The 25,340-nt window shown below is 43.8% G+C and overlaps 1 protein-coding gene across 1 annotated transcript in view; it reads right to left on the reverse strand.

Annotated features, from left to right (window-relative positions):
• Window positions 1-8,621: 8,621 nt before the first annotated feature.
• Window positions 8,622-25,340, reverse strand: part of LOC141088741 (elastase-1-like) — a 53,206-nt gene continuing 36,487 nt past the window's right edge. The window contains exons 5-6 of the mRNA XM_073574918.1: window positions 18,841-19,004; window positions 8,622-8,801 (exon numbers count right to left, since the gene is read on the reverse strand). Coding sequence (XP_073431019.1) covers window positions 8,622-8,801; window positions 18,841-19,004 — 344 coding nt within the window. The remainder of the gene's footprint in view (window positions 8,802-18,840; window positions 19,005-25,340) is intronic.

Genomic DNA, 25,340 nt, shown 5'->3' on the forward strand with positions numbered 1-25,340 from the left:
GACCATTTAAATGCTGCTGTCAATCTCTGATGGCGGCTTTTAAATGGAACGCAAGCGGAGCGTGCACCGCTTTCTATCAGCCCCTTGCGGCACAGTCAAAATGGTTTGTCTTGGCAGCAAGTGCCTGCTGAAGGTTCCCATCACTGCCATGTTTGTATTGCTGCATATAGTATAAGTGGTCAGATGATAAGAGGCTCGAGTCCACTAAGATAAGGTTAGTAAAGTAAAAATTGAAAAAGTTAAGAAAAATATAAAAAATTTAAATCACTCCCCCCGTCCCTTTCCACCATTAAAAATAGGCAATGAAAAGCTAAACATATGTGGTATCAACAGGTACATAGAATTACAGTTTATCAAAATTTAAAACTAATTAACTTATAATGAGAAAAGAGTAAAAAATAAAACACCAGAATTGTATTTTTTTATATTCTCTTAAAAATGCAATAAAAAGTGATCAAAATGTCCCATGTACCTCCTATTGATATCATTAAAACAGTCAGCTTGCCATAAAAAAAGCATATGCCCTCATATAGCTCTATAAATGGAGAAATAAAAATGTCAGAAGTCTAAAAAAAAATTGGTGATACAAATGAGATACATATTTCTTTACAAACTTTTGAATTTTTTTTACGCACTTTAAATGATAAAAGAAATGAATGCAAGTTTGGTATCTCCTTAAATGTACTGGCCTGGAGAATTATGCTGTTAGATCATTTTTACAATACAATGAATGCCAAATTTAACCTAGAATAAAAACAATGCATAGAACCCCATAAAATAAGAAAATAGCGATACATGTAAAAAATATAGGGAACTGGGCTAACATTTTTTTTAATAAAAAAAGCGTAAAAGCCATCCCACCGCGACAAAGTGTACCCAATCATGATGGTCCTTACTCTATTAAATGACCTCACTATTTGCCAGCCGGCCTCAAAATAGACGGGGCAGATCTGGACTTGGGCCTGATTGTTTTACACCCGTCCGTAGAAAACTGAGTAGATAAAGGTGCAGAGGTTTAGGGGGCAGCCACCTCCAAATTTACAGAGATGAAGTAACGAAGGAAAAACCTAAAATGGTCCAGCATACCTGTTAAATATAATCTAGCATAAAAGAAATACCGTAAATAGAAACCTATGGTAAGAAAGTAGTAAAAAAATGAATATATCTGTCGTAGTGTGTGACTACACTGTGTGCACAATTATTAGGCACATACTTTTCAACTCCAAGTTGTATAAACGTGAAGCGACCAGGAAGCTATTATACCCCAGTGCTATCATATTCTAAAACTGCTACCTCCCAAAGTGCCCAGAAGTGCATGGTGTTCACTGCCTAAAGACATGGCCAGGGTAAGGAAAGCTGCAACCTGATCATTACTGAGCAAGACACAGAAGAAGAAACATCAAGACTGGACCAAGAAATATCTGAAGAAAGATTTTTTTCAAAGGTTTTATGGACTGATGAATGAAAAATGACTCTTGAGGGACCAGATGGACAGGCCTATGGTTGATACAGTAATGAGCCCAGACCCCCCCTTCCACTCAGATGCCAGGTAAGTGAAGTACCACTTTCCCACAATCTTGACAGGCTGTAAGTAACACTTTTCCCTTGCCCTGACAGGGTGTGAGACTAACACTTTTCCCCTCACCCTGACAGGCTGTGGGACACACTATTCCCTCACCCTGACAGGCTGTGGGTAACAATTTTCCCTCACCCTGATAGGCTGTGGGACACACTTTCCAATCATCTTGACTGGCTGCATATAAAACTTTCCACACTTCAAGAGAAGTGCTAATCATAGTGCAGATACCTCCAGCCATGTCACAGTCCACCGTGACAATGGTCAGTTGCACAGGACCATCTACTTCATGATCCTTGTGCCTGTTCCCTTAGCACTAATGCTCGCTCCTTTTAGGGGACCCTCAGCAAGGTTGACCCACAGCGTGACATGGCTGAGTTCTCCTGTACGACTAAACACATCATCATCATGCATAACATTGACATCCAAGTAAGTGTCGGATCTGGGAGAGTTGTCAGGAACGTATTGAGAGACCAACCATTCCAGATAAAACATTTGGGAGGTTCCTGGACACCACCACTTCCCTTAACCCCCTCCCAGCACCCCAGTTTAGCCTGGTCTATTAGTAAAAGACAGCGAACACCCCCATGCTTCTGTATTACAGTGTGACAGCTGCATAGATATACAGTACATGCTACCATGTTCAGGTCGGTAGAGTCGACAGCCTGTCCGAGCGTTGTGTTGTGATCCTTGTCTGAGTTGTAGGACCGAGTGACTCTTCCCTGAAGTCACATCTTGCACACTTGCACAAAATCAAGAACCCAGGAAACACTAATAATTATTTTATTGTTTTATTAAGCCCAATGCTGAACTACCACAAAAAAAAAAGAGTTATCGAAAAATCTCAGCTAAGCTATATATTAGCTGTGAATGTTTTTTATTTATCAGGGTAAATATTTTTGTTTAATGTTTTTCTATAAGATAGTATAGAAAAAAAATGTAGTAGCATAAATAAACAGCAATCCTCATAATGTGTACAGTAAATGAAAATAAAGCACACATACATAAATGTGGGAATTGATGCATAACTTCTCCATGCATATTGATATATTCATTATACTGTAGACTGTGCATATTATAGACGAGTGCATTTCAACCACATTGAAAAGTCTAGATACATATATAAATGTTCTACCACTAGTCTGAGATTATCAGCTGATATTGTCCAGTTCCTTGGTTGAATATAAGACCCAAAGATCCAAACCCCTGGCTCACGTTGTGTATTCATAGCATCGGCTTATGGGTCTATTGAGAAGGATGAGGCTGAAACATTATTTTAGAATTTGTTGTGCAAATTATAAGGCTAGTTTCACACTAGCGCTTTTGAGCGCAGCGACGGCCTGCGCACGGCCGCCGCTAAGCCCCACCCCCTGCCACGCCTCCGCCGGTAGCTCCGCCTACCGGCGCATGACGCTGCATGCGTCCTGCGTCCCCTATCTTTATCACTGGGGGCGCAGGCTGTGCGCAGTATGCGTTTGGCGGCGCATGCGCCTTTTTGACGGTGCGCCGGCGCAACCAAACTGCAGCAGGTTGCGTTTGGCGCAGGTCGGCGCACCATCAAAAGGACGCATGCGCCGCCAAACGCATACTGCGCACGGCCTGCACCCCCAGTGATAAAGATAGGGGACATAGGACGCATGCAGCGTCATGCGCCGGTAGGCGGAGCTACCGGTGGAGGCGTGGTAGGGGGCGGGGCTTAGCGGCGGCCGTGCGCAGGCCGTCGCTGTGCTCAAAAGCGCTAGTGTGAAACTAGCCTAAGACATAAAATGGATTAAAGGTGTTTTCAGGAAAGTTGTGCAAATTCTATGACTCTTATTGCCACAATGCTGGCTTAGGGTCTTTCATAGATTCCCCAAAACTTTTTCTGGGAAAACTAAGTCTGGGGACACAACCTTTCTGAAAACAGAAAACCCTTTTCATAATGAAAGACTCAACTCTCTCAATTAAAATGTTGATTTTATATATGTTTTAAATAATTGCTTTGATTATTTTAATGTTTTTTTTTAAATTTTTTAATAGTACTCAAAAATACAAAACAAAAGCGATTGATCTTGTTAGCTGCTTTTCCCAGCAAAAGTTTTGAGGGTTCTATGAAAGACACTACGCCAGCTTGTTGCCATTAATAAGTCACAGAATTTTGCACAATGTTTATAAGTGCAGTTTTTTTTACCCACCCTGTGTCGCTCTTGCTAGTTTTCTAAAGGTGAGTGGAGCTTATTGTGATGGGTTGGAACTCCTGGTCTAATTCTACTATGATTTATGCCTTAAACCGGTGCAAATTGTAGCAGACATGCACAGCAGCTCATAGCAGCCATCGATTTCATATTTTGCCACTTTAGCTGCTCATGATGTACTAATTCTATGATAGTAATAAGTTTGGCACATCTTACACTATTAATGTTTTGTTTAAAATGGGCTGGTCTTAAATGAGTTGCTCACTTTTGAGAACATTTTTCCCACTTAAAAGGCATGTATTTTGGGTTAGAAATCATTTTTGCAATTGAGTTTCATTAAATATTTTGCACAATTTGGCTTTTACCGCCTCTTTGTTTCCCTAAACATTGAACTTGGATACGGTCTGTGGTTATAATGCTGCTGAGAGCAGGTCAGAAAAAGACAGATAAAAGAGCTACAAACGCCTCGTCAGAAAGAGCTCACACAGCTTCTTAGATAACTCATTCTGCAGCCAGTATTACATAATACTACACAGAGGCTATAGAAGAAAAATGGTGGAAAATTTTTGATGAAACCTAATTGCTAAAATGATTTTTAGCCTCCAGATACATTAATTTAAGGAGAAAAAAGCAACCCCTTTAAAGTGTACCTGTCTCCTGTTTTGTCCGCTATAAGATGCGGCCGCTGCCTTTCAGGGCTTATCTACAGCATTCTATAATGCTGCAAGATAAGAAAAATAAGTTTTATTATACTTACTCGGGGTGGCTGTCCGGTCCGATGGGCGCCTCCCATCTTTTTGCAATGCCGCCCTCCTGCTTGCTCCATCGCTCCCAGCATCGCACTTCTATGCAGGCGTACTTCTCTGCCCTGTTGAGGGCAGGACACAGTACTGTAGTGTGCAGGCACTGGGCCTCTCTGACCTTTCCTGGCACCTGCGTATTGCAGTGCTTTGCTCTGCCGGACCCGGACCTGCGACACCCATTGGACCGGGACGCCCCCCTGGTGAGTATAATAAAACTTATTTTTCTTATCTTTGAGGTCAGACCGGGGCCTTATCTACAGTATGCTGTAGATAAGCCCTGAAAGGCAGTGGCCGCATCTTATAGCGGCCAAAACAGGTTCCCTTTTAAGTGAATATATTCCTAAGCAGAGATGCGTGAAACATTTAGCAAAGGATCAGGTTTGAGTTGAATTTGCAGTTTTATGTGAATTTTGCATATTTTGAGATTTGATTCAAGCTATGACATTTCACAGATTATCATACTTTGTGGAGTGGTGGTGGGTACCTTGGCCATCTGAGATCAGTGGTTCCCAGTGAAGCACAGTTTGTGGGGCAGAGTTTTCCATCTTCAGAGTCACAGAGTAAATCTCTCTTACAGTGCTGTTATCAGTGTGGTCCGCTCTCTCTCTCCTTTAGAGTGTAAGCTCTTATGGTCTGTGGGGTCCTCCCTCTCTCTGCTGTAGAGTGTAAGCTCTTATGGTCTGTGGGGTCCTGTCTCTCTGCTGTAGAGTGTAAGCTCTTATGGTAACCAGGGTCGGCTCTCTCCTGTAGATTGTAAGCTGTTATGGTCAGCTGAGTCCTCTCTCTCTCCTGTACATTGTAAGTTCTTATAGTCAGTGGGATCCTCTCTCTCTCTCTTCTGTAGAGTGTAACCTCTTATGGTAAGCAGGGTCCGCTCTCTCTCTCTCCTGTAGAGTGTAAGCTCTTATGGTCAGCTCGGACCTCTCTCTCTTTCCTGTAGAGTGTAAGCTCTTATACCAGCAAGGTCCTATGTCTCTCTCCTGTAGAGTGTAAGCTCTTATGGTCAGTGGGATCCTCTCTCTATCGGCTGTAGAGTGTAAGCTCTTATGGTCAGTTGGGTCCTCTCTCTCCTGTGGAGTGTAAGCTCTTATGTTCCGTGGGGTCCTCTCCTGTAGAGTGTAAGCTCTTATGGTCAGTCGGGTCCTCTCTCTCTCTGTTGTAGAGTGTAAGCTCTTGTGGTCAATGGGGTCCTCTCTCTCTCCTGTAGAGTGTAAGCTCTTATGGTCAGTGGGGTCCTCTCTCTATCTACTGTAGAGTGTAAGCTCTTATGGTCAGTTGGGTCCTCTCTCTCTCCTGTAGAGTGTAAGCTCTTATGGTCAGTGGGGTCCTCTCTCTCTCTCTCCTGTAGAGTGTAAGCTCTTACGGTCAGTGGGTTCCTCTCTCTCTGCTGTAGAGTGTAAGCTCTTATGGTCAGTGGGGTCCTCTTTCCTGGAAAGTGCAAGCTCTTAAGGTCAGTGGGGTCCCCTCTCTCTCTCACTCTCTCTCTGCTGTGAAGTGTAAACTCTTATACCAGCAAGGTCCTATGTCTCTCTCCTGTAGAGTGTAAGCTCTTATGGTCAGTGGGGTCCTCTCTCTGCTGTAGAGTGTAAGCTCTTATGGTCAGTTGGGTCCTCTCTCTCTCTGCTGTAGAGTGTAAGCTCTTATGGTCAGTGGGGTCCTCTCTTTCCTGTAGAGTGCAAGCTCTTATGGTCAGTGGGGTCCCCTCTCTCTCTCTCTCTCTCTCTCTCACTCTCTCTCTGCTGTGAAGTGTTAACTCTTATACCAGCAAGGTCCTCTGTCTCTCTCTCTCCTGTAGAGTGTAAGCTCTTATAAACAGTGGGATCATCTCTCTGCTGTAGAGTGTAAGCTCTTATGGTCACCGTGAATTAAGTCTTCTGGGGAAAATTTGGCAAAGTCAGAGAACTCAAATTTCAAAAGATCTGCTCATCTCTACTTCTAAGATTTTATAGTTTTCTCGCATAAGGGGAATAAAAAAAACGTAGTCAGTAGTTAGTTGGGTAAAAAAAATAACTGACTTAACAAATTTTCTTTGGTAAGTTATGGTTTAACATTCTGTAATATTCTACAGACATTCAGTTGTGGCATCATCTGTGCACTTATGAGAAAACCAAAAGCAAAACACAAAACAAATATCCTGGAATAAAAAAGTAAAAAAATATATTGCAAAAATTGCATGAAGGTAGTAGTAATAATAAGGGTATTTAGTTAACATAATTATGATCAAAATAATGTAGAAGCCATCCCGCCATTCCAGGATATTTGTTTTGTGTTTTGCTTTTGGTTTTCTCTGTGTAAAGGTCATGTGTTCATATGCAATTACATTTTGCATGCACATTAATTTACTTTTTCTGCTCAGACCCAGTTTCTCATTTGTTTCATTGTGCATTCTGTGCATATAAGGGTGTGACCTCCCCGTTTCTGAGTTGGAAAATCCATCCTGTCTGGCCTATACTATTACTGGTGGTTCAGTCCCTCTGTCCTTGTTCACATTTACGTCACTTGACAAGTGGAAAGGTTTTAAATACAAGAGTTAGGACTGTCCCACAAGGGTTGCCGTGACGTGGCGGGATGGCTTCTACATTATTTTGATCATAATTATGTTAACTAAATACCCTTATTATTACTACTACCTTCGTGCAATTTTTGCAATATATTTTTTTACTTTTTTATTCCAGGATATTTGTTTTGTGTTTTGCTTTTGGTTTTCTCTGTGTAAAGGTCATGTGTTCATATGCAATTACATTTTGCATGCACATTAATTTACTTTTTCTGCTCAGACCCAGTTTCTCATTTGTTTCATTGTGCATTCTGTGCATATAAGGGTGTGACCTCCCCGTTTCTGAGTTGGAAAATCCATCCTGTCTGGCCTATACTATTACTGGTGGTTCAGTCCCTCTGTCCTTGTTCACATTTACGTCACTTGACAAGTGGAAAGGTTTTAAATACAAGAGTTAGGACTGTCCCACAAGGGTTGCCGTGACGTGGCGGGATGGCTTCTACATTATTTTGATCATAATTATGTTAACTAAATACCCTTATTATTACTACTACCTTCATGCAATTTTTCCAATATATTTTTTTACTTCTTTATTCCAGGATATTTGTTTTGTGTTTTGCTTTTGGTTTTCTCTGTGTAAAGGTCATGTGTTCATATGCAATTACATTTTGCATGCACATTAATTTACTTTTTCTGCTCAGACCCAGTTTCTCATCTGTGCACTTATGTAGACATAAAATACAAATTTATTCTAAAGTGTCTGCTCCTAATAATGACATTTACTAGGAGTGCTATGCAAAATGCTGGTGCTTCATAAACACAAGATTATAATAGTACATGAAGAACACTAAAAATCCAGCAGCATGATCTTTTAAGCCTGCAATTTTCCGTTGCTCTTTAGTATTTTAAATTGTATTAGACAGGTGTCAAGGAGCTTGTGGGAGAGCATAGTACAGGGTTTTATCATCCAGCTCTATGCCTATGCAAAGCACAACAGTAAAGATGAGCTTGTCATCAACTGCTGTGCAGAGACAGTGACCAAGATGACAAAACTCACTTCATTTTACTTCAAGCTTTATCATCTTGGTCATTGGTTATTGCAGAGCGTAGCAGTCGATGATGGACTTATCTTGAGTGCTGCACTTTGCATAGGAACCTTTGACACCAAATAAGATTTCAAAGCTGCCACTAGCTAGCATCTAGTTCACTGGCCACTGGCAGGCACTCACTGTATGTCTGCGCTGCTTCAAGAAGAAGAAGAGGTAGTGATGGCTATGGGTGAAATTTTATGGCCCCATAGCATTAAATGCTTAACAAAACCGTCCCCCACTCTGGGCCAGTGCCTCCAACTCCCCCACCCCTCATAAAAATGACACAGGTCTTATCCACTTTTGTCCTACAGGTATTTTTCATACTACACATAACTGGCAGCTCAAACATTGCTGAAGATGATTTACATACAAAGTGTTTTGTTTGATAAGACCAAATCCTTGCTATGAAGAAAAAAGCATAAATCCCTTTTACAATCCAAGATTTGAACAGATGCCAACTTTAAACATTTGCTCCTTCTATTAGTGTAAGAAGAAATCACGAATCCTTGTGGCCTCAATCCAAGGTATATATGTCGAAGTCCTGGTGAAGACACTTGGTTTGTTCTCTACTGTGCAACCTATGGGTCCAAAGCTGACGATACCATGGACTTCCCATCTTTCTCGTCCATTTTGACATACAAGAGGCCCTCCTGAGTCACCCTGTAGACAACAAAGTCTCCATGTCATGTATGCTTCTGCATGTTTTGATAGTGGTATGGAGTATATGAGCAATTTACTACATATTTTAAGATTTCCACAAACATTTGGAACAGAACGTTTTATTGAACAGTTTTGTTAGTGAAGTGGGAGCTTTAATGACAGACCCATCTTGTCTGTCTAACAGTTTATGGCCAGCTTATCCGAAGCAGATCATGGGAAGTCAACATGTACTTGAAAAAGTTTCTGTCATGATCTGAAGTGATCTGACAGTTTTAAAAGCACAGAGTGAACTTTTTTTCTTTTTGGCAAGTTGCCAAGGTGACTTGACTGTCCCCGGTGGTGGTTAGTGGTATTACACCTTAGGGTTTCAGTTTAATGTGCACGTAATTAGGAATCAGGTGTGGGGCTCTATTAAGGAGTCTCAGGGTGTGTAATCACGGCTGGTGATATTCATTCTTTCATGGATTCTGAGTTGGTGAGAGCCTGGTGGAAGGATGGAGCTGAGGAGGAGTCCTGCGCAGCTTAGCCAGGGGGGATGTGTGTCAGCTATGGTGTCTGGACGAAGGGCTGGCATGGCGTGGTGGGGTCGCAGTGATGGTGTCAGCGGGAAGTGTCTGCATGGACTGGTGGAGTGGCGACTATGGAGAGTGGCACTCACCATGTGGGACTTGGCTGCTGAGCTGGACTCAAGCATGCTTGACTTCGTGTCAGAAGCTGAACTCATCTTTGGGACTCTTTTACTAAGCAGCAACAACTGGTGGTGGACTCTGCTCCAAGGCTGCACTATGGTGAAGGATCCTGTTATGGTGATGGATCCGGGTGGAGGAGAAGACGCACGCAGGTGGAGGGCTCTGTTGCAGGAGCATAAGCACAGAGCATAAAGCTAAGTGGTGTCCCCCTGTATTGTCTCTTTCCCTCATGTGTGTTGTTAGTGCAGTGGTGGGATTAGTTTCCGCACCGACCAATTCCCTAGTGAGGGTTTAGGGTCAGGGCGAGCAAGGGCGTTGAGGTACGCGTGCGGCGCCCGGTGCGGAACCGGCATAGGGAACGTTAGGAGTGCAGGGACACTGGCTCAGGGGAGCTCAGGAGGTCTCCAATTCCCTTTTCCCTATCGCAGGGCCCACCACTGTTAATGTTTCCCAGGTCCCCCTTATTATTTAAATTCGCCGTACTGGAGGCGGGGTTTCCAGAATGTTTATTAACGTGTAATACCTAAATTCGCCAGGTGGAGGCGGTGTATCCATCTGCACGTTTTATTATTTAAATTCGCCCCACTGGAGGCGCTGTATCCAGGGTCACGTGTGTTATGGGTTCGCCTTGTGGTATCATCTGCGTCCAGACACACGTGACCATGACAGTTTCCCATTGAGTCTACTGCACCAGCTGACAGCTTTTGTGAAAACTAGATAGCAGCTATAAAAAAATTCTTATTTTTCTATGTAATGCTACTAGATTGTTCATTTTCTTTTTTAACTTCGTTATTGTATGGAAAAGCAATTGCTAGCTCTTTAATATGTGTTAGTTCAGTGGACTTAAACCCTTCCTGTCACTTCAAGTTTTAGCTATTTTGTATCAGGATACAGCCCTATTTTTCATATCTGACAATCTGACATACCATATGTTACTTTATGTACATATACTTTTGAATGCGTCTACCTATCCCAGCGATTCTGAGACTTATGTTAGTGGTAAATTTAGAACTCTATTCTTTGTCTTTATTTAGGAAAACATCTCAAATTTGCCAAAGAAGTGTAGAAAATTAGCAATCTTTAAATTTTCAATTTTTAAGCCATTTAAACAGTATTACAGCAGAAAATGTTCAGGAAATAAGTTGAATTATATGTTCACTTTACATTTACTTTCCATACTTATATTTTTAGCAGGTAGAATACTTAATTTAGCTAGAAATGTTGCACATTTTCCTTTGAAGTGGTTTTGAAGGCCCTATACATTGTAAATCCCCTCCCCCCTACATTTGCCTTCATTTAAGAAAATATCTAAATTTTTTCCACAGTTTTTGAAAAATGAATAACTTTCAAACTTAATTTTTTAGTCCTTAAAACAGTTGTTCAGCACAAAATAGGCAATAAATAAGATTTACTATATGTCTCTCTTATGTTGGCATTACATATTTTTATTTTTTAGGATGCTAGAAAACTTAGATTGGCAACAATGTTTAATATTTTCCTTCAACGTGGTCTTCAGGGTCCAATATATTGTAAGAACCCCCATATTTCACCTCATTTTAAAAACTGCTCCTTTGAAGTGCTCAAAATAATATTCAAGAAGTACTGGTACTTTATGTTGGCCGGAATACAGCAAAAATATTTGCAGGATACTGGTACTGTTTCGACATTGGTACTCCGTGGCAGCCAAGGCAGTGCAAATGTCTTCAGCCAGTACTCGAATGACAGCATCTTGGGCTCCTCTTGATATTACTAGGCCCTAGCGACGCAATTTTTCCAACGGCCATGAAGTACTGACATGGATGCCAGACCTGTATCCTGCAAATCTTTTCCTTCAGCTCTAATGTGTTTCAAGTGTTTCATGCAACGTGGAATGAAAAATGTAAAAATTCTATTTTTTACCATTGTAGGGAAGGTGACCTGACGGACGGACGGACTAGTCAGAGTGAAGAAAGATAGGTTTGCACAGTGTAGGTAGGAGTCAGTGATTACAGTGGGGAAACAACTAGGAAAGTGTAGTGGACGTGCAGTACCTTGGGATGACCATTAGATGGCAGGGTGGAGTGTGAGCAAAGGACTTTACAGCAGCTTAGGGCTTTAGAAACCGTTGGTCATGGGGGGCGTGGTGACAGTTAGTGACAGTTTCAAGGAACCGGGGAAGTTATAAATTCTGAGGGAGGGTTCCAGAAGGTTCCAGTCCCCAGGGGGAGCCCAGGTGACAGGAGGACTTCGCCAGTCTGTGTGCCCTGAGGAGAATCCGACCAGGGGGACTGAGGAGAGGAAACGTCAGGGGGGTGGTCCTGACAGGGAAGGACCGCAGCAGAGACAAGGCTCTGGGTGGAAGACACCGTATGTATAACGACGAGACTGATTAGTAAAGTGCTGTTGGTGTACGGGCCTAAGGCGGCCACAGTAACCGAGCTGTCAGGATTGTCACAGTGTGAGACGGGACGTGACGTGTAAGTACGTCCCTTGTGTAACATACGGTGTTGAAGCGGCCCTGAACACGGAGGGCAGAGAGAGATATCGCGGTGTACCGCGAGGACCGTCAGTCGGACGGTGTGAAATAAACTTGGACCTGTTGCACCCAGAATCTGCCTCATCGTGTCTCTGTATCATCTCTGCGCGGTAAGAAGTGGGACCACCCCCTATCACCCCCCCAGCTCGGCACCCCACCACCGACACTACATTTGGCGTAGTCGGCAGGATCGCCGCTGCTAATACGCTATCTTCTGCGGCAGGCCTGCAACTGAAGGACTGAGGAAAACTTGGACTGCTCTATTTCGGATTATAAACACCTGTGGACTAAAAATTACTGACCTGTGGATTACAAATTGGGACGCTGTGTCGGATCTGTGTTGCTTGCAGAGGATCCAAGGCAGTAGCTGATTCTGCCCAAGATGGCGGTATTACTTCAGCGCAGAGGAGAGGTCCGGGTGTTTGCAGTTGTTCAGAATGGACTGGGACCCCCTCCAACGTACCCCAAAAGGAAGCAGTATATGCCCGGAGACCGACGTTTCCATATATTGGACCCTGGCAGATGGATGGAAAGGTCTGCCAACGCCCCACCCAGCAGGAGTAGTGGCACAGAAGAAAAACTTGGCTGCGGCTGTCTGACGCCATTCGAGTGCTGCCCAACGGACGGTATGAGATGCTGCGGGTGTCGGGGCATCGGCCGCCTAGAGTGGCAATGGCGGCGAGAGATGGAGCTGCACCAGAAGTCATCTTCAGATTTACGGGCAGGCAGCGGGATGCTGAGCCGGGGAGCGGAGCCTGAGGGGAGTCAGCGAGAACGGCTGCCACCAATACCAGCAGAGGACTTCTCAGCGGAGCCCCCGAGTCCGGAGGGAAGGCCCGCAGGACAGTGGAGCAAGGAACGGAGGCTGCGGGGGAAACCGCGTGATGATGGAACGGAGGCCGCAGCGCCAGGGAAGGTGAGAGTACCCCCGGCCCTACCAGTGCCTCCGCAAGCGGCCCCCACCATTCTGCTGCAGCACGCGGCCCCCTGCGCACCGGAAGGCCTAGTTACCACGGGCCCCGTGGTGTATGCAGAGCTGAGCGAGGTCCCCGCTCATGTCCCCGAACTACCCCGCCCGGAGTCACCAGTGCAGAGCTCACCCAAAGAAGATGCTGCTGCGCTTTCCCTGCTAATAGCAGCTGCATTGTTGAAATCGGCCGTTACTCCGACTCCGTTGGAAGTAGTGGATGCGGCCTGTCCTGAGGCCGCGGTTATGCCGCTGCTGGAGTCGGCTGCGACCGATTTAGCGGGCCCTGTGATTCCAGCCCCTGAGGACCCGGTTGTCCCCATTTGCCACCTGACCCCAGCGGCTGCTGGGCCGCAGAAATCTTCGGCCGTTTCTGTCTTGCGGTCTTTTTCAGTGGAGTCCCGCCCACCGGACTCCAGGGCCCGTGCTGTTCCCTCCGTGTGGGAAGCGGAGGTGATCAGGAAGAAAAAGGCCCGGGAGCAGGAAGTGTGGAACCTGCTCCACACTCAAGGAGAGGCCGTCATGGAAAAGAAGAGGACTTGAATGGACACCCTCAGTATCCCCGTGGAGCCCTCACCTCTGTCCATTGAGAGTGGTATAGACTGTCAGGAGTTCGATGCACCGTTGTGCAGATTATAAGGACAGTTGCATTTAGAAAAAAGTTTTGTTGTTGTTTAACTGATACAACTATTTTCTCTCTCTCTTTCTTTCTTCTTTCTATGTTCTTTATATACGAAAATATGTTTACCTGACAGAACGGGGATACGGAAAAGTGGAGGAGTGTCCAGGTCCAAGGAAGGGGGGGAGGAAGAAAGAGGAAATGCAATGTTATGTTATATTTTGGTTTTAAAAGCAAGAGAAAATGAAAAAAAAAAATTATAAAAAAATGGGGTACTTGTGCTATTATAAAGTTGTATGATGTATAATATGCAAAGTAAAATGCAACAGGTCCGAGTGCGGGAAGGTCTGCGGGACCAAAAGAAAGTGTGAGATCCGGTAGGGATCTAAGAGTTGAGGTCTGGGAGACCGGGACGCCGACCATGACATGTAATTGAAAGAAGGAAAATGAGTGGGAAGACGTGAGAAAGACAGCCGTCCTAGGTCAGGTCCCCAACACCACGGACACCCCTGAAGAAGGAAAGGCGGGCACCGGCAATGATCTGGTAGGTGAGTGGCCTCGATCATGGCGTACCGGATAGTGAAAGGTAACAGTAGGGGAGAGTAGGGGAAAGATACACGCCGTAGAGAGAATACGGGTGTACCTTGCCCAATTTGAAAGGCGTTGTCATGTGGCGTGCGCGCTGGTGAGTAGCAGTAGGCTGCTCAGAGCATAGTGCTCCCAGTATGGTTCGGCCCCCGCGGATAGTGGGTTTGGCTCAACTTCTGGTCCGACAACAGAACGTAGGTGTAGATTCAGAACGACGAAGGCAGGGATGACGATTGTCGAGGACGACAATGGACAAAGGAAGGGGGAGTGTAGGGAAGGTGACCTGACGGACGGACGGACTAGTCAGAGTGAAGAAAGATAGGTTTGCACAGTGTAGGTAGGAGTCAGTGATTACAGTGGGGAAACAACTAGGAAAGTGTAGTGGACGTGCAGTACCTTGGGATGACCATTAGATGGCAGGGTGGAGTGTGAGCAAAGGACTTTACAGCAGCTTAGGGCTTTAGAAACCGTTGGTCATGGGGGGCGTGGTGACAGTTAGTGACAGTTTCAAGGAACCGGGGAAGTTATAAATTCTGAGGGAGGGTTCCAGAAGGTTCCAGTCCCCAGGGGGAGCCCAGGTGACAGGAGGACTTCGCCAGTCTGTGTGCCCTGAGGAGAATCCGACCAGGGGGACTGAGGAGAGGAAACGTCAGGGGGGTGGTCCTGACAGGGAAGGACTGCAGCAGAGACAAGGCTCTGGGTGGAAGACACCGTATGTATAACGACGAGACTGATTAGTAAAGTGCTGTTGGTGTACGGGCCTAAGGCGGCCACAGTAACCGAGCTGTCAGGATTGTCACAGTGTGAGACGGGACGTGACGTGTAAGTACGTCCCTTGTGTAACATACGGTGTTGAAGCGGCCCTGAACACGGAGGGCAGAGAGAGATATCGCGGTGTACCGCGAGGACCGTCAGTCGGACGGTGTGAAATAAACTTGGACCTGTTGCACCCAGAATCTGCCTCATCGTGTCTCTGTATCATCTCTGCGCGGTAAGAAGTGGGACCACCCCCTATCACCCCCCCAGCTCGGCACCCCACCACCGACACTACACCATTACAATTTAGTTTTAAGCCAAATTTTTCATTTTCACCACAAATAGTAGTACAAAAAGCATACATTATTTGTATTAGCAATACTACTCAAGTGTGGTAATACCTTTGTACTTATTTTTAACATTTAGTTAATGTTTTTCACTTTGAAATCAGTCAATAAAAGAAAATCCCTACATTGCATGGGGCAGTTGAAGACCAGTTGAGGTGCCAGAACAGAGAAACAAACCCAAAAGTGACAACATTTTGGAATCTACACCCCTCAATGAATTTACCTTGGAGTATAATGATTATTTTGACCTCACAAGCATTCCACAGAATTTTATAACATTGAACTATGGAGATGAAAAATTATATTTTTTCCAGTGAAATGATGTGTAGCCCCAAATTTGTCATTTAAAAAAAAAAGTAACAGGAAAAAAACCCACACATTTTGTTATGTAAATCTCGCAGAGTAAGGCACATATATGGTGGCAAATTGGTAGGAGAATAGTATTCAGGGGTCTTATCGCATTTTCAATCTCTTAGGTACCAGTATAGAAGAATCTCCCCAGAGGTGACCCTGTTTTGGAAACTTTACCTCTGATTGAATTCACATAGGGGTGTAGTAAGTATTTAGACCACACAAGTGCATTCCAGGAAATGGAGCACAGGAAATGTTGCAGAATTTATTTTGCATTTTTTACACACGTGTAATTTCATTGCCCAATAAATTGTGCCTAGCTTTACATAAAGCTTGTGTTTTCTGTTATTCAAAACTCACTAAATGTGACCACCAATCTTTTGCCTGGGCATAAAGGCCCCGTCACACACAGTGATCTCGCTAGCGAGATTGCTGATTTTGTGACGCCACAGCGATCTTGCCAGCGAGATCGCTGTGTGTGACGGGGATCAGCGACTGGCCCCCCCGCTGGGTATTGCTGATTGTGCTTGATCGGCCTGGGCCATTTTTTGATTGCTGGTCTCCCGCTGGCCAGCGCGCATCGCTGCGTGTGGCAGTGGGAGCCAACGATCAGCGACGCTCCCAGCGCTCTAAGCAGGTGCTGGGAACAGGTCTCTAAGGTAAATATCGGGTTACTAAGCAGCGCGCGTCACTTAGTTACCTGATGTGAACCTTAGAAACCTGCATGCTGGCAGCTCCCGGCACGAGCACGCAGGTTTCTAAGGTACACATCGGGTAACTAATTGACATGCGCCACTTAGTAACCCGATATTTATCTTAGAGGCCAGCGTCCTCGCTGGTGCTGATCGCTGGTGAAGCTGCCTGTTTGGCAGCTCACCAGCGAACATGTAGTGATGCGCCAGCGATCCTAACAAGGTCGTATCGTTGTCGGGATCGCTGGTGCATCTTTATGTGTGACGGGGCCTTAAGGCATGACTAATTAGACAAAACCTAAGATAAAACCTTAATGAGCAAATACCCTGCAGTAAGTAAATAAATAGCAATAGTGCAGGAAAATAACATAAGTTACTTAGCTAACATTGTTTTGATAAAAAAAAGTAAAAGCCATCTCACCCCTTCACGGTGACCTTACACGGAACGGTCCTAACCTCTATTATTAAAACCTTACCATTTATCTAATGAAGTAAAGTGAATAAGGACCGAGCCAGTGTGAACATGCTCCTATACGTGCCATGCATACCAACTTATACAAGTTCATGTCTTTTGGTTTTAGCATGACTAATTGGTAAAAGAGCCCCGTGAACATTTGAGATATATTTCTGTTGTCCTTCTGCGGATTGACCACTAGTGCCTGCTGTTATTCACTTTATTAAATTATGCTGCAATTTCACTTCTTACCACTGGAGGCTGTTATTGTGTGCTGCTATCGCCCTTTATTAAGATGGCCAATATTGAACCTGTGGATGCTATCTTGTTTCCTGCTTGAGCCTACTTAAAGCCACATAGAACTCTCACTCATTGCTTGAGTATTGTGTCTAGACTTCTGTCTAATTCCAGTCTCCAGCTCCTAGAATTGTCTTACCCAGACTATTTTCACTGCTCTCTGGATTATTTCCTACAAAATGCTACAATTAAGAACTCCAACTGCGATTGCTGTTCCTGCTCGTATGTCTTCGGCCATTGGATTCCAGCCATATTCCGCCAGTATTCTAACAATATCTGTGCTACAGTGTTGCATAAACATTAGCTCATTCTCTAGTTTAATATGCAGGACAGGGGTCCAAAATGTCATCAACCTTGCTACATGTATGGAGGTCACCTATGTGGCACAGCATTTTTTGGGGGTGAAAAATTGTTGGGTATTTTAATCATCTGGGCCAGTATTGAATTAGATTATGACAAGATTTTGGGGTTTCAATTAAACTTTTGAGGGTTTTTTTGCGTGATGAGTGGGGAAAAAAAAGAACAACTCCAATATTGTTTGAGTTCATTATGAAGTATTACTGACATGGTAACTTGGACAGTATGATTACTGGGATGCCTAATTGGTATAGTTTTTATGTTTTACAACACCCACTTTTACAATTACTTAAAATGATAATCATGTTTTGATGTTACCATTTCTGAGCTCCATAACTTCCTAATTCCTGCTGACAAAACTATGTAAAGGGCTTTTGTTGCAGGGTGAGTCACCATTTTGGCCTATGTAAACCTCCCATGAATTTATTCAAGTTCTTAGTATGTCTGAGAGTGGTTGTGCGTTATCCCCTGTATGACAACCTCTCTCTCTCCCCCAGAGCCACAAAGTAAAATTAGAACGTTCAAACACCAAATCCAAATAGCCAAAATCGCAATGAAAACCGCAAGGCATCCGCATCAATTCCGCAGGAAAAAAGCAAGCGTTTTAGCCTGTGTTTTCTGCCAAGAGATGCGGATACTCTGCAGAAAAATCTGCAGGCTAATCCGCAACGTGTGCACATACCCTAGCATTTCTATTCTCCTGTTTTCTCTTCATCCCAGCCTTGGTTGTTACATTTTTCCTCACCTGTATCGCACTTGCCACTGTAAGTTTTTATTGTACATTAGCAATGCATTGTGGAAACCGATGGGAAAAAAGTTAGAGAATATTCTGTTGGCATGCTCAGCTAGCAGGGTAAACACTCATTACGCATGAGAGAACTGCAAGTAATCCTGTTAGATGATCAAACAGTTGGATGAGGTATTAAAACAGCTAGGCTGCATGAAAAGTGGCAAAAGACACAAGTAAGATTAGATGCACACACACACACACTGTGCTCTCCACTGAACACTACGCCAGGATTTCTGTTGGAATCTCTGAATAACAAGACTGGTTGAAATCCAGAAGAAGTCATTCAATTCAATGAAGCCGACGGGGTCACTGTGGACATTGTTTTGCCTCTGTCTAGTGTTCATCATTTTCACTCATGTAAAGAAACGTGGCCTGCTACGCTTTTGTCTGAAAAAGTTATATGGTACACTGCCAGGACAGAGGCCAGACAGTATCCAAAGTGACTTAGTCGATTCAGGAATCCTTTATTTCCTGGGAAGCCAACAAAACCAGCAGACTACATTTTATATGTGTGAATCTAGCCTAACATACTCTCTGTAGGATTTTCATGTTTTTATAATTTCCATCCAAATGACAAGTACGTTTCAACGGCTAAGAAACTATGATGTGTTAATTACCTGGCAGGCAGCAGGGGATCCTCCAATGTCTCGAAACCCAGCACAGATCATTGACTCCCGAACCCTTTCACCCCAGAATTTTTTCTGTTTGCATGTTTTTGTATCAATAATTGGCAGCTTGGCTTGGTTCAGAACTTCTGACAGTGTAAGGTTCTCTTTTCCACCTTGTTAAAACAATTGAAAACATATAGAGATTGTATAAAATGAGGTTCCGCATTGATAGAGTCTAAAGGCCCAGTAAGCGCAACAATATTGTGAACGATATCGTTGCAACGTCACCAGTTTGGTGACATTGCAGTGATGTCGAAACGACATTCTTGCGTGTGACACATAGCATCGATCAACGATCAGTTGGCTAATCGTTGCCTAATGGTTTGGGCCATAAATCTATCGTTGGTCTCCCGCTGGGCAGCACACATCGCTGCATGTGAAAGCGAGAGACCAGCGATCAGCGAGCTCCCAGCGCTATACAGCAGACGCTGGGAGCTGGTATCCATGGTAAACAGTGGGTAACTAAGCGCCCCGCAGCGCTTAGTTTCCCCTCTGTTTACCCTGGATACCAGCATGCTCGCTGGTCCTGATCACTGGTGAGGAGTCTGCCTATGTGACAGCTCACCAGTGATCAGCTAACTTTGTCCCAGCAATCCCATCCACATCGGATTGTTGGTGGGATCGCTGGGACATTGAAGCGTGTAACGGGGCCTTAAGAAGCTGGACAAACCATCATAAGATTACAGTACTATTATTAGTACCAGTGTGTAGTAAGCAAACACTACAAAATGACTAAAAGAACAATGCCTGAAAAAAACTGGTTTTCTTGAATGGCAGTTGTATGGAATAGTGAAGCAGCTGCTTACTTGGAAACTGGAAATAAGCAAAACGATTTGATACAAATCAAACATATCAAATTTTAGGAAATGTCCTGATGAATTGGAACAATTTGTAATTCAAGTGAGTCACCAAAATACTACCCACCTCCATTTTACACATTGCAGAAGATTGCATGGATCGTGACCACATGGTATTGTGCAGTCAATAAGGAAGGAACTACCATAGCTTTTATAACAGCTATGGGAGGAATTGCAACAGCTATTTTAGGGCAGCAGAGAACTATACCAAACATTGACTCAAACTGACGGTGTCACTGTCAGTGGTCACTAGGGTGACCGCAAAAAAATCGATGTCGGAATTTTGTCCGTCTGGACCCCACAAAACGATTCCCCTTTCCAGATATTGAGATAGCCAAAATTTGAGCTCGATCAAACGACGTTAACCCGTGCCGCTCGTCGCTCAAAGTTTGAAAAAATCCAAATTGAGGTATTTTAAGATTTAGGTATTTTGCAAAGTCTGTTAGACTATAAAGAATGTGACAACAACATTGCAGATATAGCCCTGACCAAATTTTCGAACCATTTGTGGTATTTGAATGCAGAGTTGGTGGGATTATCGTTTTTTGATCCCACCATTACAGACAATGAAAAGTTGTTAATGGCTAATAAATTGCTCAGTAGCACAGATGAACCATCAGAGCATGCTAGGGTTGTAAATCCAAAAGTTAGGAAAGAAAAATTAAAAGAGGTAGGAAGTAACCGACTTTAACGACCTTCTGACAAAAGATGAAGAACAAAAGCAATATGTCCTGCAAGTTGTAAGCAAATGCCGAGCATTATATTCTGACGTTTCAAAAACTACTTTAACAAAAGCTCTAGAATAGATTAGATAACTATGTAAAATTATCAACTCATGTAGGTTAGCGTGCTCTGATGGTTCATCTGTGCTACTGAGCAATTTATTAGCCATTAACAACTTTTCATTGTCTGTAATGGTGGGATCAAAAAACGATAATCCCACCAACTCTGCATTCAAATACCACAAATGGTTCGAAAATTTGGTCAGGGCTATTTCTGCAATGTTGTTGTCACATTCTTTATAGTCTAACAGACTATGCAAAATACCTAAATCTTAAAATACCTCAATTTGGATTTTTTCAAACTTTGCGCGACGAGCGGCACGGGTTAACGTCGTTTGATCGAGCTCAAATTTTGGCTCTCTCAATATCTGGAAAGGGGAATCGTTTTGTGGGGTCCAGACGAACAAGATTCTGACATTTTTTCCCCCCCATATGAGATTCGGTCACCCTAGTGGTCACATTATCGTGCATTGACTGAGACAAATAGAGCACCATCCATTTGCTCCTCGCTAATAAGCCTGCTAGTGGGAAAGGAGGCCAATTATGATGTGCGTTTGGTTCTACTACTGCCCCGCCGACTGGAGCCAGAGGTGGTAATGCTGTTGTGTGCGGCTACCACATTCTTAGCTGTGTTTTTTTCTTTTACATTACTCTGGTTATTGTTATGTTTAGGTATCCACAATAACGGTACAAAATTCCTTCTCTATAAGCAGCAAATAATGTGATAAATCCACTTGTTGCTAAGAGTATATTACATGAAAAAAGTAGAAAAAAGAAAAAAACAGGAGTTTCCAAAACGCTTCTGATCTGAGGTTTGGCCTACATTGAGATCCGTACTGACCAACGTGACATCACGCTGCATCGCGCTCCAAACGACAATGATTCTAGCCGCCTGCTAGCTTGTCAACTCCCTCCTCATGCACACACAGTTGGCCAGAATGCTGCTATAAGGGGATCAAGCATTGGGCTCACATGCTATGAAATACTAGTTCATAGACTGACATACTGGAAATCGGCCAGTATTTACCATAACAAAAGTGCAACTGTAGGATAAAGTATTACTGACCACCAATGGTAATCATGACATTGGATTGAATTAAGGAACTATAGAGGCACTAAGTGCTAATTATATATAGAAACAGCCTCTTCTAAAGCATTACATCACTTTATCCAAGGGTGATTTATATTGCTTTATTCCAGGGTAATTAATGCATATGCTATTTGTATGTAGTCAAAGACTTAAAATGTAGCAATAGGAAAGGACACTAGCTTATGTGCTGGGATACTAGTACCAGATAGGTACACTAACCGATTGATAACCTTGTAATTATTTAACTGCAGAACATAGTAGCCACCATCTCCAACCTTAATTATGAGTTTATCTGGACCTATACAATCTGTAGATTTTGTGATACAACAATCCTACCACTTTTATTTAGCACAAATTCTATTTACTGCTCAATGTAATTTACCCTGGTTATTGCCATATTTTATTTTAGAATTCATTTTCTACAGCATTATAGCTTTTGTCGATCATGTTAAACCCAATTATTCAACCCTTGCCCAATAGAACTGATATAGAAGGGTTAATGTTTTGCCTTTAACTGCTAGAATTTGATCTTATGATGTAGTAGTCTTAAGGTACTGTCACACTTAGCGATGTACCAGCGATCCCGACCAGCGATATGACGCGGTCAGGATCGCTGGTACATCGCTAAGTGGTCGCTAGTGAGCTGCCACATAGGCAGTTCTCACTAGCGACATCGCTGGGGACGGAGGTCGCTACATACCTGTCACACCAGGCGATCCTGCGTCCTCCCGCCCGGCTCCACGCTCGTCCTCACAGCAGGAAGCGCCGCAGGAAGCTGACGACGAGAAACGGTCCTGAACGTTCTCGCGCGATCAGCGATAACCAGCGGGGGAGCCGGTCGTAGGTAAGTATCAGACACAGCGATATCGCTAGCAATATCGCTATAACGTCACTAGTTATAGCGATATTGCTAGCGATATCTCTTAGTGTGACATGCCCTTTATAGTCTCCTTTTCAAGGACCTTATACTTCTTATCTTATATGTTTGCAATAATCAGCAACAACATGTTCTGGGTACATGGTAAATAAAGCTTGACCCTGGGTAACGGGGGAGGGGGGGGCTACATGGGCTACACTGAGTTACATTACTGAAAATGGTGTAAAATACCGCCTTGTGTTTCATTATATCAGATAAAGTGATTTGCTCACAACCTGTGCTCATTTCTTTTCTCCAAGTGAGCTTGTCAATTAAGGGTGTAACCTTCTAATTTGGCCTCACTGGTGATCCAGCATATCTGACTCTGGGTCAGAACTATAACAGCTACAACAATTTTGGCACCCAATGTGGGGCTGTGGTAACCAGCCTATTCGGAATGCGTCTGTGGGAGTTTCGTGGGAGATTGGACATGCAAAACCCAGCTGCAGCAAGGTGAGAAATTTTATTCTTACACTTTGTTTTGCACTTGCAATCTCTCTGGATCTCTCCATATCGCTGGGTAAAGGCTGCAAACTGGTTCAAAGAACAGACATCACCATATCGGACTTCAGGTCAGAACGAAAACAGCTACAACAGAACTGAATTCCGTACTCTTCTTTCTCTTCCTATATTGCCTCATCAAAAAAATTTCTGAAAAAGTAGAAAACAACAAGGCACTCAACAAAAATGACTTGTGGATGGTGCTCAAGTAGGGTATCCAACCCGTAGTCTAAGCAAAAATAAACTTGGCACTCAAATTGATAAAAGATGAAGCACACTGTCTTATCCCTCTGAACCAGCAAGATACTCTGATGAAGGTTAAATGTGGGACCGAAAACGTTCAGTTATTTCTTCTGTTTTTGTCTGGATGCAAAATAAAGGAAATTTCCTCATCTTTCATCAATTTGAGTGCCAAGTTTATTTTTGCTTATATTGCTTCATCAGTTAGCCATATGTGTGCCTGGGAGGCATGCATCTACTTGTCTGTTTGCACGGAAACTAAACTCCCAAATGTCCAAGTTCACCACAATTGCTTCCGTGCCATATGGATTGTACTGCCTTGTGCAAAATGATGGCTTGTGCTGAATCTTGATGGAAAATAAATTGCCGCCATTATTTCTTGAAGAAAGCTTTCTCTACTTTGTACTCTCATGTGGCAGAGATCGTGGGGCTGTCCCTTAGAATTCATAGAATCATAGAATGTTAGAGTTGGATCATGGTGTCCAATCCCCTGCTCAATGCAGGATTCATTAAGCCACCTCAGACAGATGTCTGTCCAGCTTCTGTTTGAAGGCTTCCATTGAAGGAGAACTCACCACCTCTCGTGGCAGCCTGTTCCACTCATTGATCACCCTTACTGTCAAAATGGTTTTTCAAATATCTAATCTGCATCTTCTTCCTTTCAGTTTCATTCCATTGTTTCTCATATTTCCATGTACATATGAGAATAAGGATGATTCCTCTATACTGTGACATCCCTTCAGATATTTGTAGACAGCTATTAAGTCACTCTTAGCCTTCTTTTCTGCAATCTAAACATTCCCAGATCCTTTAATCGTTCCTCGTAGGACATACTTTGCAGTCCACTCACCATCCTGATAGCTCTTCTTTGAACTTGCTCCAGTTTTTCAATGTTTTTTTTTTAATGTGGTTACCAGAACTGGACACAGTATTCCAGATGAGGCCTGACCAAGGAGGAGTAGAGCGGAATAATTATTTCACGTGATCTAGACTCATATCCTAGAACTGGGTTTGCTGTTTTGCTGCTGCATCACACTGCTGACTCATGTGCAGTCTTTGATCTATTAGTATACCCAGATATTATTCCCACATGCTGTTGCTTAGTTCCATTCCTCCCATTCTGTAGATGTAATTTTTGTTTTCTTTCCAGATGTAGACTCTTGCATTTCTCCCTGTTAAATACCATTCTATTAGTAGCTGGCCATTGTTCAAGCTTATCTAGATACTCCTGAATCCTTTCTATCTTCTCTAGTGTTAAGGCCCCGTCACACATCGCGATCTCGCTAGCGAGATCGCTGCTGAGTCACAAGTTTTGTGACACAAAAGCGATTTCACCAGCGAGATCGCTGTGTGTGACAGCGATCAGCGACCGGCCCCCCTGCCAGTATCGCTGATCGCTCTTGGAAACCTCTGGACTTTTCTTTTGTCGCTGGTCTCCCACTGGCCAGCACGCATCGCTGCGTGTGACAGGCGGGAGACCAGCGATCAGCTGGTAACTAGCGTACACATCGGGTATCCAAGGGACATGCGTCCCTTATATACCCGATGTGTATGTTAGTTACCAGCGCGCTGATGCAGGGAGCTGGTAACTAACGTACACATTGGGTATCTAAGGGACGCACGTCCCTTGGATACCCGATGTGTACGTTAGTTACCAGCTCCCTGCATCGGCGCGCTGGTAACTAATGTACACAGCGACGCCGCGCACTCGGCGTTGCTGTGCTGATCGCTGGTGAAGCTGTCTGTTTGACAGCTCACCAGCGATCATGTAGCGACTTACCAGCGATCCTGACACGTTGATATCGTTGGGATCGGTGGAAAGTCGCTATGTGTGACTCCAGCTTTAGCCATCCCTCCCAGCTTTGCATCGTCTGCAAATTTGATTAATTTACCTACAGTTTCCTTATCAGGATCATTTATAAAAATATTGAACAATACTGGGGCCAGGACAGAACCTTGAAACACTCTCCTAGTTGGATGTGGAACCATTTATTACCGCTCTTTGAGTACGATTACTGAGCCAGTTATGAATCCATCTAACCATAGCCTTGTCAGTCCTATAC

The sequence above is a fragment of the Dendrobates tinctorius genome, unplaced genomic scaffold (assembly GCF_039654945.1).
Source record: "Dendrobates tinctorius isolate UK_male_01 unplaced genomic scaffold, ASM3965494v1 ptg000040l, whole genome shotgun sequence".
NCBI classification, from domain to species: Eukaryota; Metazoa; Chordata; class Amphibia; order Anura; family Dendrobatidae; genus Dendrobates; species Dendrobates tinctorius.